The sequence below is a fragment of the Eumetopias jubatus genome, unplaced genomic scaffold (genome assembly GCF_037043125.1).
Source record: "Eumetopias jubatus isolate StellerSeaLion01/CBP00866 unplaced genomic scaffold, mEumJub1_p1.0 scaffold_14, whole genome shotgun sequence".
Classification (NCBI taxonomy): Eukaryota; Metazoa; Chordata; class Mammalia; order Carnivora; family Otariidae; genus Eumetopias; species Eumetopias jubatus.
In genome coordinates, this window is record NW_028274820.1 from 67,510,228 (window position 1) to 67,525,106 (window position 14,879).

The window sequence follows — 14,879 nt, forward strand, 5'->3', positions numbered from 1 at the left end:
TGATAAAAACTTTAAAAAGAACACCTTGAGTAAGCTATCAGATAATATACCACTGATGTTAAATGAGATCTTCCTGTTGAACTTTGTGGCTTAAATCAACATATAGTCATTGTTAACAGTGTTCTGCCTTTCCTAGTGGTTGAAAACATGGGCTTTGGAATGGAACTTACCCAATCTGAATCTTGGCTATTTATTAGTAGCTGTGACCTTGACCAAGTTAACTTCTTTGTGCTTCAGTTTCCTTATCTGTAAATGGGGTAATACTACTACATATTTCATAGTATTGGGGTGAAGATTGAAAATGTTAATGTATATGAAGTGCTAAGAACAGTGCCAGCCTGTAGTAAGCAGCCTGTGTTAACTACCAGTCTTGTTAAATTCAATATTATATTCAGCTCCTACAGAAATACTCCATGGGATAATATAAATGGGAAAGTATTTAGAATCATTACATTTGGACTTCCAAGGTAAATTTAACAGTAATTGCATCTACATTCTAGAATCAACATTTTAGTGGCTTTAGTATAATAAACTATCTTTCAAAGGTATGAGAAGGCAAACAAAAACTTCTGATTTGATTCCATTTCAAACAGTATACATAGCATAGACATCTTATTTTACTTCTCCAGTCAGCAGTTCTACCAGGACATTATATTTAGATTATATTAAATTATGACTAATAAGTCAAAAGAAAGATATCATACAGAAAGAGATTTCAGAAATATTTAATTGCTTCACTCCTGAGATTAGAAACCACCAGAAGAACATGGGCTTCTTAGGTATTAATGAGTAGTGAGAGGATAGTAAGGGAAAAGGGGGGCATGTTTTCAGCTATACTCTCTTTAAGTTTCTAAATGTCCAAATTGGGTTTTCTATTATGTTAGTGAAATTGCTTGTTACAGGGTTCTGAAACTACCATTTTAATTAGTCAAGTACTATATAAAAGAAATAAACTATTTTGAAAAATCACCTAATCAATTATTTTTAAAAGGGCTGTTAATTTGATGCTCTAGATGCCTCAAATGGCTGCTTTAATTCTTACTGAACTATAGAAACTCACTGCGAAATTATCTATCTCAGGGTATTGCAACATGCATAGTTGGAGTGATTCCTGCTGCTAAATTACAGAAATGGAGTTGAGACAAGAGGACAGAGTCTACTGTTTCATAAAGCACCTCTCCTTAAACTTCCATCTCCACCTACTGAAAAGGAGATCCACTTTGTTGCTGACTGGCTGCTCAGAATACCCACTTTCTAATACTACTATTACCATAATCGTATTCTCTCTCTACAACGATTGTTTTGTTTTGGGGAAATTGATATTATTCTAAATAGTTGTCTAAAAACCTTCACTTTGACGGAATCAAGACTATATTTTTCTCCAAGGCAGTGGTTTTTAAATGGGGAGGGGAGTTATTTTTGCCCTCTGGGAACACTTGACAATGTCTGGTGACATTTTGGTCATCACAACTGTGTGTGTATGTGGGGGGGGCGGTGCTACTGGCATCTAGTAAGTAGAGGCCAGGAGTACTGTTAAACATTCTACAATGCATAGGACAGCCCTCCACAGCAAAGAATGATCCATTAATTCAATGTTAATAATGCAAAGCTGAGAGACCCTGCTCCAAAACAAAAAGAAGGTATGGTATTTTTGAGTAACTTTCAAATTTTTCATTGTAATTTAAGATGAAAAAATAGTGTGAAAAAAAGTGAAAAAAAATTTGATGTAGATCAAATTACATTTTTAAAAAACTAATGCTAATTTAAGTTGCTTCTTAAATCTTGTGCTTCCTGTCAACATAAGTAATAAGATACAGTATCAGCTCCCTATTTTAAAAAACCGAACATGAAGTAAAACACCATAAAATTAAGACCACAAGTATTTTCATTGGAAAGGAATTCAGTTTAGAATTTAAAAACCGATAGGAAAAAAAATGGTCTGTTTGGTACTGCAATGCCTGATAGTAAAAAATCCAGCCTTATTTTGACACTAGCTTGAGGATTAGGCATTTCCCTTTACTCTGTTGTTCTTCATCATGATACTGGACCACCACGAACCCTGTCTTGCAGAAATGTTGTACAGAACTGAATGCCAGGATAATGGCCAAGAAAAGCCTTCTAATATGTAATATAATATTTAAAAGGTTAACAACCATACTTTTTTTTTTTTAATAAAAGGCAAGTAAACTTTCTGACCTGGGGTCTGAACACCCATTTCTTCAGGTTCGTATAATACATACTATAGAGTGACCTACTAATAATACCAACTGAAAACGTTCTAAGAATTAAAGCATAGAGAGAAATAAACACTGCGTAAACACTCATATACAGGAATGTGTTCTTTTGCTTAGCTCTGATTTTTCTGAACATTCTAGAAAATTAGACGCCAGTACCGTATAACACGTAATTCGCTTTGAAATGAAATATTTAGACAGCACATTTGTAGGGCCAGTAATGTGTATATCATAATTTACTTCCCTAGATTCCATGGCACGTGCTTACTGATAATAAGCGACAAAAGGAAAAGGGACCGTTTTTCTGTCTTCCCTCCGCGCATTTTCTCTGAGCACCGACAGCGCGCCAGGCACTGTTCCCGGCGCCAGGTTGAGCGCCCGCGCCTCGCGCGGAGCCCACATCCTACCGTTACCTCGGCCTCTGGGCGGTTGGGGCCCCGAGTCGCCCCACACCCGCCGCCAGCGGCCGGGAGGACGCTGGCCGCCCCTGCCAGCCCAGGGGCCAGCCCTTCCCGGCACTCACCCGTCACGCGAATGGACTCCAGCATCGTCCCGCCGAGGCCGCGGGCGGCTGGCTGGCTCCACCGGCGCGGGGGGCGAGGGCCAGCGGGAACCGGCCGGACCGCCTCTAGCTTCTGGCCGGGGCCTCAGAGGCGGGTCGCGGCGGGAGGCTGCTCTCCGCGACCTGGGGCAGGATAAAGCGGGTAAGGACAGACGAAGAACGTTCGGACACGGCTGCGAGAAGCGCTCCCTCCAGCCCACAGGTGCGGGAAGGTACACACAGCTACTCTACAGACGGCAGCTGCGCTTAGAACCAGCCGCCGTGACGTTGCCGCTCCCCCGTTGCTAGGAAACGCTCCTCGCCGTCCTCGTGCGCTGCGCTTCACAGAGCCTGCGCGCCGCTTGGGGCGCTAGCGCGCCGGCGGCTATGCTCGAAAGGACGTGCGAGAAGGGAGGGAAACTACAACTCCCGGCGTGCACAGCGTAGGCTCGTGTCTCCGTGGTCTGTGTGGGCTGCGCCCAGGGAGAGGCCTGGGTCTCCTGCCACTGCTCTACCCGCATCTTATAATTCCTATAGACGTTTGTGCCTTGTTCAAGACGGCTGAACACTGCGGGAACTTCACAAGAGAGAGGCGGTTGGACATGACCACTCCAGCTGTGAATTGCAAAGCCAGTCTCCTCCGCCCTTTAGTTAAAAGGTTAGGAAAAGCTAAAGCAACTTTAGGTTGAAAGGTGTTAATGAGCATCTTCATTATTTGAGGAAGCTCAAATACATTTATCAGTTGAGTATTCCAGTTTAATATCTTTAATAAAATACAAATTTTCTTTTTTTTAAGATTTTATTTATTTATTTGGGAGAGAGAGCGCACAGAGGGAGAACGGGAGGGAGAAGCAGGCTCCCTGCTTAACCCCGCGCAGGCTTGATCCCAGCAGTCTGGGATCATGACCTGAGCAGAAAGCAAGCACTTAACCGACTGAGCCACGCAGGCGCCCCTAAAATACACATTTTAATTTATGATTGTGCAACTGATACCGCTGGATGTTGTCTTCAGTTTGTTATTCCGTGGAAAATGTAGAGACATTCAACATTTTTTGAGAGCCTGATGTGTGCAAGGTTCTGAGACAGGCCTAGAGGAAATAAGGTAAATGAACTAAGTCTCCCCAAGCTTACAGTTTAGGATGAACTCATAAGATAGTGTTGTCACTGTCAAATTTCTGAGCCACATTTTCTCTTTACCCTTCCTCGAGGTTGAGACAGGACACAGAAATCACTGAAATTTGTTTTCAAACTCAGGAACAAAAGTTATGTTAACATCATAATCTAGGAATGACAGAAAATGTGTGAGAATTTGTCACTTCTTGATCAGTTAGGAGGGAACAGTGGAAATTTAACTATCACAAATAGTAGAAAACCTTACATCGTATTCTGTCTGAAAATCCTGTGAATAGTATCTTCAAAATATACCCAGAAGCCAGCCACTTCTCACTATCACCACTGCCACCCTCCTGTTTCAAGCTGCCATCTCTTGTTGGATTATAGCTATAGCCTAAATGATCTCCATATTTCCATCCCTGCCCTCTTCACTTTATTCTCAAAATTCAGTGGCCAGTGTGGTCCTGTTAAAAAGTCAGATGTCACTCTTCTGTGCAGAACACTTCAATGGCTTCCATTCTTACCTATGAGGTCCTTTATGACCCAGCCACCTGTCATCCCTTTGATCTCATTTCCCCCCACTCTCTGCCTTGGTCTCTTCCAGACACATTGGCTTCCTTGATATTTCTCAACTATGCCAGGCACTGGTTCACCTCAAGGCCTTTGTAACTGGGGATTCCCCCTGCCTGGAATGCTCTTCCCCCCAGAGAGCCAAAGAACTAGCTCCTTCACCTCTTTCGAGGATTTAATCCAAATGTCACTTCTCAGTGAGGCCTTTCCTGGCCACTGAATTTAAAATTCTACTTCTTTCTCAGATTTCCTACCCTACTTCTCTGTTTCATTTTTTCCCCTTTAGTACTGAACACTAATTTATCAAATATTTTACTGATTTATCTTGTCTCCATCCTTAGAATAAAATCTCCATAAGTGAAGTGATTTTTGCTTGTTCACTGCTAATATTCCCAACATCTATAATAGAGCCTGGCACACAGTAGGTACTCAATAAACATTTGTAAATTAACGAATAAGTAGACAGTAGAAAGTATGCATTTTCAATGATAACTCAAAGAAAATAGAATGATATAAAATGGCCATGTAAAGAAGGAATCTTCAGGTTAGAGCACTTGATAGAGTTTTGAGCAATGAATCCTTGCATTCATAAGGGCAGTTATTCCTGCAACATATGTCCTGAGGAAAATAAAAGGCTATAAATGAACCTTACATACCTATCTTCCTTACATAACTAAAACTCTGAAATTTGCTTTCCAAGTTTGCTATAAAAATGCATCTATTAGCACTGCAAATTTCTAGTTTTTAAAGTCACTGCAATTTAAGAATTATTTCTCAAAAAAAAAAAAGACTCCTAAAAGATGTTTCCAACTCATATATTCAGCATTTATGTAAAGAATTTACTCGGAATGCTTTTACTAAAGCATACTTAATCATATTGCCCATTTTAATTATATTCTGAAGAAATCAAAATGTATTTATTTATATATAAGGCGCTGGGCTTAGTACTTTTAGAGTACATTATAAAACACGATATTTATCCCCAAGAAACTTACTGACTAGTTAGGAAAGGGTTTATACACACATACACACACACCAAAGTTAGAAAAGGATGTGCCCTAAAGATATACCTCCCTCTCTGACATTTCATTAAACTTAAGAATTATAAAAATAAACAATTTGATGCCCCTGTAGTTAGATGCACCTAGAACATTATTTCATTATTCACTTTTAAAATTATTTTTATGGTCACCCTACCAATATTTCCTTGTGGATAATTTTGATTTCTAAATAATCTTTAGTGATAAGTGTTATTAAAGGTGCATATCAATTTAATCAAAGCATTTTGAAAAGATATTCCTTGTGTACTATTAGGCACTGAAGTACTCTTGCTAACAAATTTGCGAGTACAAAGAGTTTATCTAATTTCTTACAAGACTAGTACTGTTATCAGCTCCTTCTACCATTCTGCCTATGCGATTATTCATCCTCAGCAAGCTTTGTACATCTGCTTTGTTAATTATTGATTTGTGCTATGCCTGCTTAGTATTTCCATTGGGTGCAGCATCTGCAGCTGTCCACTTGGCTGCTTTTGAGTCAGCATTGTTTTTACATATCCGCCAGAACAATGAACAATTCCATCTTTCTGAGAAACTTTTCTTTATATCCGTTTCTATATAAACCATTAATATTGAGACAAAAGAATTGATGTGATTATCAATTACTCCATTTTCAAAGCACTGTTGGAAAATAAAGCTAAAAATTTATTAAAATTTATTAAAACTGCCTTTAGTAATTTATATTTAAGGAGGCACCCTCCCTAAACTTAGGTTTTCCAATAGTAGCTAAGGATGCCATTGTAGTTATCCTACTATAGCATTATATTTCATTTTACTTTTATAGTCATTTTTACATACACTACCAACATTATATTGTGGATCATTTTGATTACTGAATATTTTAATGATGACTTCCATTAAATTTTAGATACGAAAAACAGAAAAATAGGAATTTTGATAGAAATTCTTTTTTGTGTGGTGGGATTTTTATGTTATGGAAAAAGAGCTTATATTTTTCTTATTTTATCAGTAACTTTTACATAGTTGACATAGTAAACTATTCATAATCCATGGAGTTTCTGAAAAAAAGTCAAAACATCTCTGTAGTAAGAGGGGATCATTTTTTTGTTTTAGAAAACAGATCAACAACCTCCTTTTTAAAGACTTAAACACATTTATTTGATCATTTACTTTGAATGAGGGAGTTGTGTAGTAAAGAGTAAGAAAAAGGAAGAGAGAGATGGGGAAGACTGGAGAAGGCTGCTAATTAATAAGTATTGCTACTGCTAGTGGAAAGACAAATAATTACAATATTTCACCTTCTATAGAAAAGGTTCATATTGTTGAGGGCCGATCAAGTATACATTCTGCTTGAAACTGAGAAAAAGTTTAATTTCTTAAGAAGTTATCTCAGAAAAAAAAAGAAGTTATCTCAGTAACTAAAAGGAATTAGAACATTAAAATAATATTCACTTAAATTTTAGATAAGAATTTAAAAGAAGGGGGGGAGGAGAAGTTTCGAGAAAATACTTTTGACTTCCCCTCCTGTTTATTGGAAGCCATTTATAACATTCTATGTCATTGAAAATATATGAGTTGAGGAAAATTAATCTGCAGCAGTCTGCCATTATAAAAGAACAGAGCAACTCTACTTGAACACCCCATTCTAACAAACAGTAACAGAAGCCTCAGGGCAAGCTGTAAACAATGTTCCTTGACTCATAAAAGAAAAAAAAATCCAAGGAATAGTTGGTTTCTGTGGCTTTTGAAAAAAAAATTTTTTTGAGTGACATTTGAATGCCTTCAGGATGTCTGTATTGAAAGAATGGAATGTTTTCTGTATGTCTTTTTCAGGAGAATGAAAAGCTTTAAGTGGGAGACAAACCAAAGAATGCTTTGTGAAACCTCCTCTGCCTTTTCACTTCAATGAAAATAGAACAGCACAAAAATCCTGAGAAACACTGATTTTTTTGATAGGATGTTTTGTTGTAAATGATTGGGGGAGGAAGGATATTTTTTAGTCAGACCAAAAAAAAATTGCCTGTCTTAATTTTATTTTGAAAAAAACAAGATGTGCATTAGTTGACTCCTTCCACAGATTTGTTAAGTGCCTCCTATATGCAAGGCAAAAAGATGAAGAAGATATGATACCTACCCTCAAGAGAACTTACTGATAGTGCATACACACATATGTAAACATGATGTATGCACATCAACCAGTCTTTGAGCACATACATGAGGATGCTGTGGTGAGAGTCCCAGTTCTCTTAGAACATATATTAAGTGGGAGAAACAAACAAGGATCGAGTTAACCAAAGTATAATTACAAAGAGGTGCTATGAAGTACAGTAAATCCGGGGAGTATGCTAGAGGGTGACTTGTCCTAGGTGGGGTCTGAAAAGGCCTCTTTGACAAAGCAACTTTTGAGCTGAGATCTGAAGGATAAGAGTCAGCCATGGTCAATTTGGCTCGGTGGGGGGTCGGGGGTTGGGGAGACAAACATTCTAGGTGGAGGGGATTGTAAATGCAAAAGCCCTGAGACGGCAATGATCTTGACATGATCCTGGAACTACATGAGGGTCAGCATGATTGGAGTCCAGTGAGCTGGGGGAAGTGGTAGGAGAAAAGATCTCAGGGGTAGGCGGGGGCCAGCGAAAGGAATTTGGACTTTATTTGAAATGCAATCAGAAGCCACTGGTTGATTTTAAACAGGGCAGTGACATAATATGGCTTGTTCTTAAAGATTGTACTGACTGTTCTGAGGACAATAGATAAGAGGGTGAGAATGGAAGTGGGGAAACCAGATAGGAGACTTATAGTGGGCCAAGTGAGGGTGATGATGGCTTAGGAGTGGAATAGGAGCTATAGAGAGGGAAAGAAGTAGACGACCCAGCATATATTCAGAGCAGTTGATCAGTAGGTTGAGTATGTGGGGAGGAGAGGAAGAAGGAATTGAACATGACTCCCAGGTTTTTGGCTTGAGCAACTGAGTGGATAGTAGTATTATGTATGGAAATGAAGAAGATGAGGGAAAAACAGGTTGAGTGGGGAATTCTATTTTGGTTATGTTAAGTTTAATATGCCAGTTAGAAGTCCACGTCAATATTTCAAATAGGTGGTTGGATCATGCTAAATAAATAAATAAATCTGGGAGCCATCAGTATAAGGACAGTATTTTAAGTCAATGGGACTGATGAAATCACCCAGGGAGGGTCTATAGGTAGACAGGAGAGCTCAGGGTAGAATTTAGAGTTCTGTCATTTCGTTGTGGCGCAAAGCAGAAGGAGCCAACAAAGTTCTTTTCTCAAATATACATATATATATACACACACATACGCAGAGTAATATATACATAACTATACAACTATATATATATATGTGTGATACATGGGTTTTTTTCTGACCTGTTTAAGATTAGCTGGCAGACATGATGCCCTTTTACCCCTAAATACTTTAGATTATGCACATATATATGTAAATATGTGTATCTGTGTGTGTATGTGTACAGAGAGAGAGAAAGAGAGGGAATGAGAAGAAAGCAAATGTAGTAAAATGTTAATATATTAAGAATCTGGTTGAAAGACATCCTGAATTCTATTTTTTCTATGTGTATATGTATAAAACTTCTGCAACTTTTCTTTTTAAGATTATTTATTTATTTATTTATTTGACAGAGAGACAGACAGCAAGAGAGGGAACACAAGCGGGGGAGTGGGACAGAAAGCAGCAGGCTTCCCGTGGAGCAGGGAGCCCAATGTGGGGCTCGATCCCAGGACGCTGGGACCATGACCTGAGCTGAAGGCAGATGCTCAACCATCTGAGCCACCCAGGCACCCCATAAAGCTTTTGCAACTTTTCTATAAGTCTGAAATCATATCAAAATAAAGTGGTACAAATTGAGTACTAAGATGGAAAATGAACTAGGTGGGGAACCTTTTGAGACATGATATTCAGCTGGCCTCATACAGATATATCCAAAGGTGCTATGAGGACATTTCAATAGCAGGATCAAGGTGAGAAAGCCATGGATGTAGCAGAGCAGGGTATGTTCAGGAAACAGCAAATAATTGAGAGTTTTCTATTCTTTAAGTTACTTTCCTTGGCATTAAACATTAAGCAAAGTGAATAGTAAACTCATTTGCAGAAGAGTAAGAGAGTGGGATGGGAAACTGATAGAGAATTTAATAGGGACTCAAATGGGTAAGAATGAAAGGATTCTGAGCAACATGAAACATTTTTAGATGGGATAAATTTGAAATGGAATTGGCTCAATGCTCAGCAAGCCGAAAAAAATAGGTTAGAAATTGGCAAGTTAAATGCGACAAGGACAAAGGGCCCAAGGAAAATGATATTGAAGTGGTTTCCCTTGGGGACTGGTTGGGTAGGGAACAGGTAAGACATAAAGGAGTGGGGCAGTGTTTGGGGGAGAGACCTGGAAAGGGCCAATAAGTTCTGGAAATCTTAGAATAGTCAAAATCTTCTTGTTTCCTCCTGTACTATTTTAAGGGGTGGAATTAGGTGATCCTTACCAGCTCTTAAATTTTTTAAATTATTTATTTATTTATTTATTTTTAAAATTTCATTTATTTATTTGACAGAGAGAGCAAGCACAAGCAGGGGGAGCTGTAGAGGGAGAGGGAGAAGCAGGCTTCCCGCTGAGCAGGGAGCCCAATGCGGGGCTTGATCCCAGGACCCTGGGATCATGACCTGAGCCAAAGGCAGACGCTTAACAACTGAGCCACCCAGGCGCCCCTTAAATTTTTTTTAAACTCCCTTTTCTCTTACCCTCCTTTTCACAATAGATTGAACTACTTAGCACATGGCCTCATAGAAAACAGCAAGGTGGGAGATCAGGGCTAATTCAGAGTACAGGCTATAACATTTTTAATGTGCCCAAAAGTTAAGAAAGGAGAATGGCCTGAAGGTTAGGGTTGGGGGGGCTTGCAGGTTTAGCAAGAGTGAGCAGCAGTGGAGAAGAGGTAAGGATTTGAGATTACAATCAGGACGCCAGTTTTTGGGTTTGAAATCTTAGAGATGGAGCACTTCCAAGTGTTGATTAGCATACAAGTATGGCCATACATGTGATGGCTGAGCAGAAGAGAGGAAGAGATCAGTCTAGTCGGAAGCTTTGAGTAATGGTAGGTCAGGGTGTAGGAGACTATGGTCTCTGTGTTTATCAGCAAACATTTCTTGATGTTTGACATGTTTCATGTCAGGCCTGAATGGTGCCAAGAAAGACCAGGGTGGTGCCTGACTTTGAGAAGCAAGGAAGTGGGGAGTGAACGTGAATGTCACAAATGCCAAAATTTGGAAGCATTAATGAGAGAGTAGAAGAACCACGGTCTAAAAATAGTATGTGAAGAGACGTTTTTGAAGTGTCTGGAAGAGAAACAAGTTCATGACAAACATCAATGGAGTACAGTGAATCTTCTTCTGACAACCATTTTAAGAAGATTTTATTTTTGATATTCAGTAGAGAGACTTTGATGTTTAAGGAACATTGGCTTCTGCTACTTTGTAATATTTAAGATCTGCTTTTTTTAATATGGATCATTTTAAACATCTAAAAATAGGCTCTGTGAATATAGCTTTAAAAAAAATCTAGGTATGGGGTGCCTGGGTGGCTCAGATGGTTAAGCGTCTGCCTTCAGCTCAGGTCATGATCCCAGGGTCCTGGGATTGAACCCCGCATGGGGCTTCAGCTCCACACTGGGCTCCCTGCTCAGCAGGGGGCCTGCTTCTCCCCCTCCCTCTGCTTCTCCCCCTGCTCATGTTTGCGCTCTCTCTCTCTGTATCTCTGTGTCTCAAATGAATAAATAAAAAAATCTCTAAAAAAAAATCTAGGTATGAAAAAGTAGTTATCAATATATAAATTATAGTGTGATAAGTACATAAAAGAATTGTTCCTCTTTATGAAAGGATTTGCTGTACTCCTTTAAATATGAATTCTCTTAACACCCTTACCACTTGAGAAAGTAAAAAGGAGATTAAAGCTGTATAGATTTTGAAAATAGTATGACTGTAGTTACACTGAGTTTTAAGAACAATACAGTATGTTCAGAAAGCACAATTTGTTTTCCCTACTCTGGAATATGAAACATTTTCATTGATTAAATTAGAAAAGAAAAAAATCTGATGCTAAGAACCATTAAAATGTGATGCTAGGGACCATTAATAGCAGAGATCGTAACAAATAAAACAGCCCTTTTCCGTAATATGTATACAACATTCTTTGATGGTTCTTATTTCTTCATTATAATAAATGTGTAAAAGAAGTGGCCCTTCAGCCAGATAACCTGAAGTAGAGAATTTGACTTTAATCCTTCTTGCCATTGCCTTGTGGTTAGACCTTGGCCTTTTCTCTCCCTGTAAAAATAAGAATATTCACATCATTGTATTATTTTGTGAATGAAATGAGTGTGAATGTATTTTGAAAAATTAACTGTAAATATATAACATTTGGAGTGTCTTTATTGAGTAAATGCTTTCCAATGCTTGTTTTTAGCCCTCCATCAATTTTATCTGTGAAAGATATGATTATTATTTCCTTTGTTGAAAAGGAAGTCTCTTAGAAAGAGAAATACTCATTTATAAGTGTCACCTTTAATCTACATAGCCTTGATTCTATTCTTAAGTTAATGTAATAAGCTGTGGTCTTTACCTAAATAACTTGAGAGGTTGCGATTTTCATTTAAAAAACAGGGAAGATAGTTCTAGTGACTTTTAGAATCTTAACATCATTTAAGCCAAACTGCATAGTCTAACTACTAATAATCATGTGATTACAGCATACATTTCTTTTCAATAGTTAAAAAAGAACTTTTTTTAAGAAAGCAATTCCAAGAGAAAAGCATGGTTGCCATTTTTCAGGCCTTTGGATGTAGCTCGAGGGCTCATTTACATAATTATTATGTCTTTGGAGATCCAAATAAATAAATTGAAATGTCTAAATTATAAACAGTCTAGGATTTGAAGTCAGGCAGATCTGGTTCAAGTTATTAGGTGATGGTCTGATCACTTAGCCTCTTTGTATCTCAGTTTCCCTATCTCTAAAATAGGAATAATATTTTATACTCATTCATTCAACAAACATCTACTGAACTTATGTTCCCAGAGGTGCTGGGTTACAGCTATAAATAAGACATGCTCTTGCCATTCTATAGCTTACACTCTAGTAGGAGAGACAGATAATAAACATAAATACATAACAAAACTTATTCCACATAGGGACGTCTGGGTGGCTCAGTCCATTGAGCATCTGCCTTGGGCTCAGGTCATGATCCCAGGGTCCGGGGATCAAGTCCCATGTGGGCTCCCTGCTCAGCGGAGAGCCTGCTTCTCCCTCTGCCTGCAGCTCCCCCGCTTGTGCTCTCCCTCTCTTTCTCTGTCTCTGACAAATGAATAAATAAAATCTTTAAAAAAAAATTCCACATAAGTAGTAAATGCAATGAAGAAAATAAATCAGCGTAATAGGATGGAAAGTGACTGGGAGAGGGGGCAGAGAAGAAGGGTGTGGCCACCCAAACAGGGAAGTCTTCTTTGAGGAGGTAGTACATTCCAGCTCACACTCAATTAATGAGGAGCCAGACATGGGTCGATTTAGAGGAGGAGCATCTAGGAGGTGGAAAATTCTTGAAGAAAAAAGGAATTTGGTCTTTTTTTGTCCAGAAAAAAGCCTATGAGGCTGGAGCATAGTAAAAAAAAAAAGGGAGAATACTGTAGAGAAAAACAGAGTCCAGATCATTTAGGGCCTTGTAGATATGATAAAGAACTTGGATATTATTCTAATTGCAGTGAAAGACATGAACTAGCTCTGAATAAGGAATTGACACTGCTTAATTTACATTTTAAGAAGATCCTTCTCTATAAATAAATTACCAAAACTAGTAAGATAGTTGAGTAGGTGTGCAATAATCAATTATGTTCCTACATACCAGTGATGATTTAAAAATAAATAAAAAGATATATGTAAAAAGTAGCAACAACAACAAAAGTACAAAGGAATAAATTAAAGATTTGTAGGGAAGCACATTATAAACATTTTTGGAAAATACTGAAGTAGGCCTAAATTAATGAAGATCTACCATGTTCACAAATGGAAAGTCTCAATATCACAAAGACGTCAATTCTCCTCAAATTATGTGATAAATTCAGTACAATTCCAATAAAAATCTCAAGAGGATTTTTTTTTCTTTGTGGAGTTTGACAATCTGACCATAAATTGTAAAAACAGGGAGCCAAATAAAGCCAAGTCAATTAGCCAAGTCAATTTAATTTTTAACTTGCCTACCAGGTATCAATACTTATAATTAAGACAGTTTGATGTTGGGAGAATAAAGAGCTCCAAAATAGACCTCCATATACATAAAAAGTTGATATATTACAAAAGTGGCATTACAGGTCAGTGGGGAAAGAATGGACAAAAAAGTGCTAAGACATTTGGTTATCCAAATAAAAAAAAAAGTCAAACCAGATAATTTAAAGATAAAATGATGAAAACAATACATTTTAGTAGAAAATATGGGAGAACATCTTTATAACCTCAGAGTAGGGAAGGATTTCTTGAAACATAAAAAGCACAATCCCTAAAGGAAAATATACATATATCTAATTACATTAATTTTTTTAAAGATTTTATTCATTTATTTGAGAGAGAATGAGAGAGAGAAAGAGAGCATCAGAGGGGGGGAGGGTCAGAGGGAGAAGCAGACTCCCCACTGAGCAGGGAGCCCGAGGCGGGACTCGATCCTGGGACTCCAGGATCATGACCTGAGCCGAAGGCAGTCACTTAACCAACTAAGCCACCCAGGCACCCCTCTAATTACATTAATGTTAAACATTTCTGTACATCCAAGACATCCTAAGGTGAAAAGATAAACCATAAACTAAGAAAAGATAATTATAAGCTAAAAATAGTTATTTTTCCAGAAAATACTAAACAAACAACAAAAAGCCTATGAATCAATAAGAAAAAACTAAGTAACTGCATGGAAAAATAGGCAAAGCATATAGAGTTGAAATTCACAGAAAAGGAAAACTGAAAGACCAATAATCGCATGAAAATAATGCTCAAGTTCAGGAGTAAGAGAAGTGGACCCAGACAGGAATGGCAGAACCTAAAAAGTATCCACATGTTAGGGAGGCACTGAAGTAGCAGGCATGCTCACATACTGCTGAGTGAAGTAAAAACTGTGACAATCATTTTGAAGATTAAATTTATTTTTAATATCTGGCTATAATATTGAAATATTTTTATCAAAGTAATTCCTAGGTACATTACTGTAGATAAAATTTTGCATGTGTATAAAGGAGACATAAAAAATTTATAGCATCATGGAATCTTTGGAATGAAATATTGTTAATGAGCTAAACATCCATTAACAGGATAATGGATACATAAATTGCAAGTATATTCACACAATA

General features: G+C 37.9%; 1 protein-coding gene across 2 annotated transcripts in view; it reads right to left on the reverse strand.

Annotated features, from left to right (window-relative positions):
• MATCAP2 (microtubule associated tyrosine carboxypeptidase 2) overlaps positions 1-14,879 on the reverse strand; it is a 55,514-nt gene that overhangs the window by 38,049 nt on the left and 2,586 nt on the right. The window contains exon 2 of one of the 2 annotated variants that reach the window (XM_088018610.1): positions 11,753-11,822. In XM_088018610.1, coding sequence (XP_087874736.1) covers positions 11,753-11,822 — 70 coding nt within the window. Of the gene's footprint in view, positions 1-2,757; positions 2,783-11,752; positions 11,823-14,879 lie in introns of those variants that run through there. The other variant, XM_028093890.2, reaches the window with a different exon arrangement.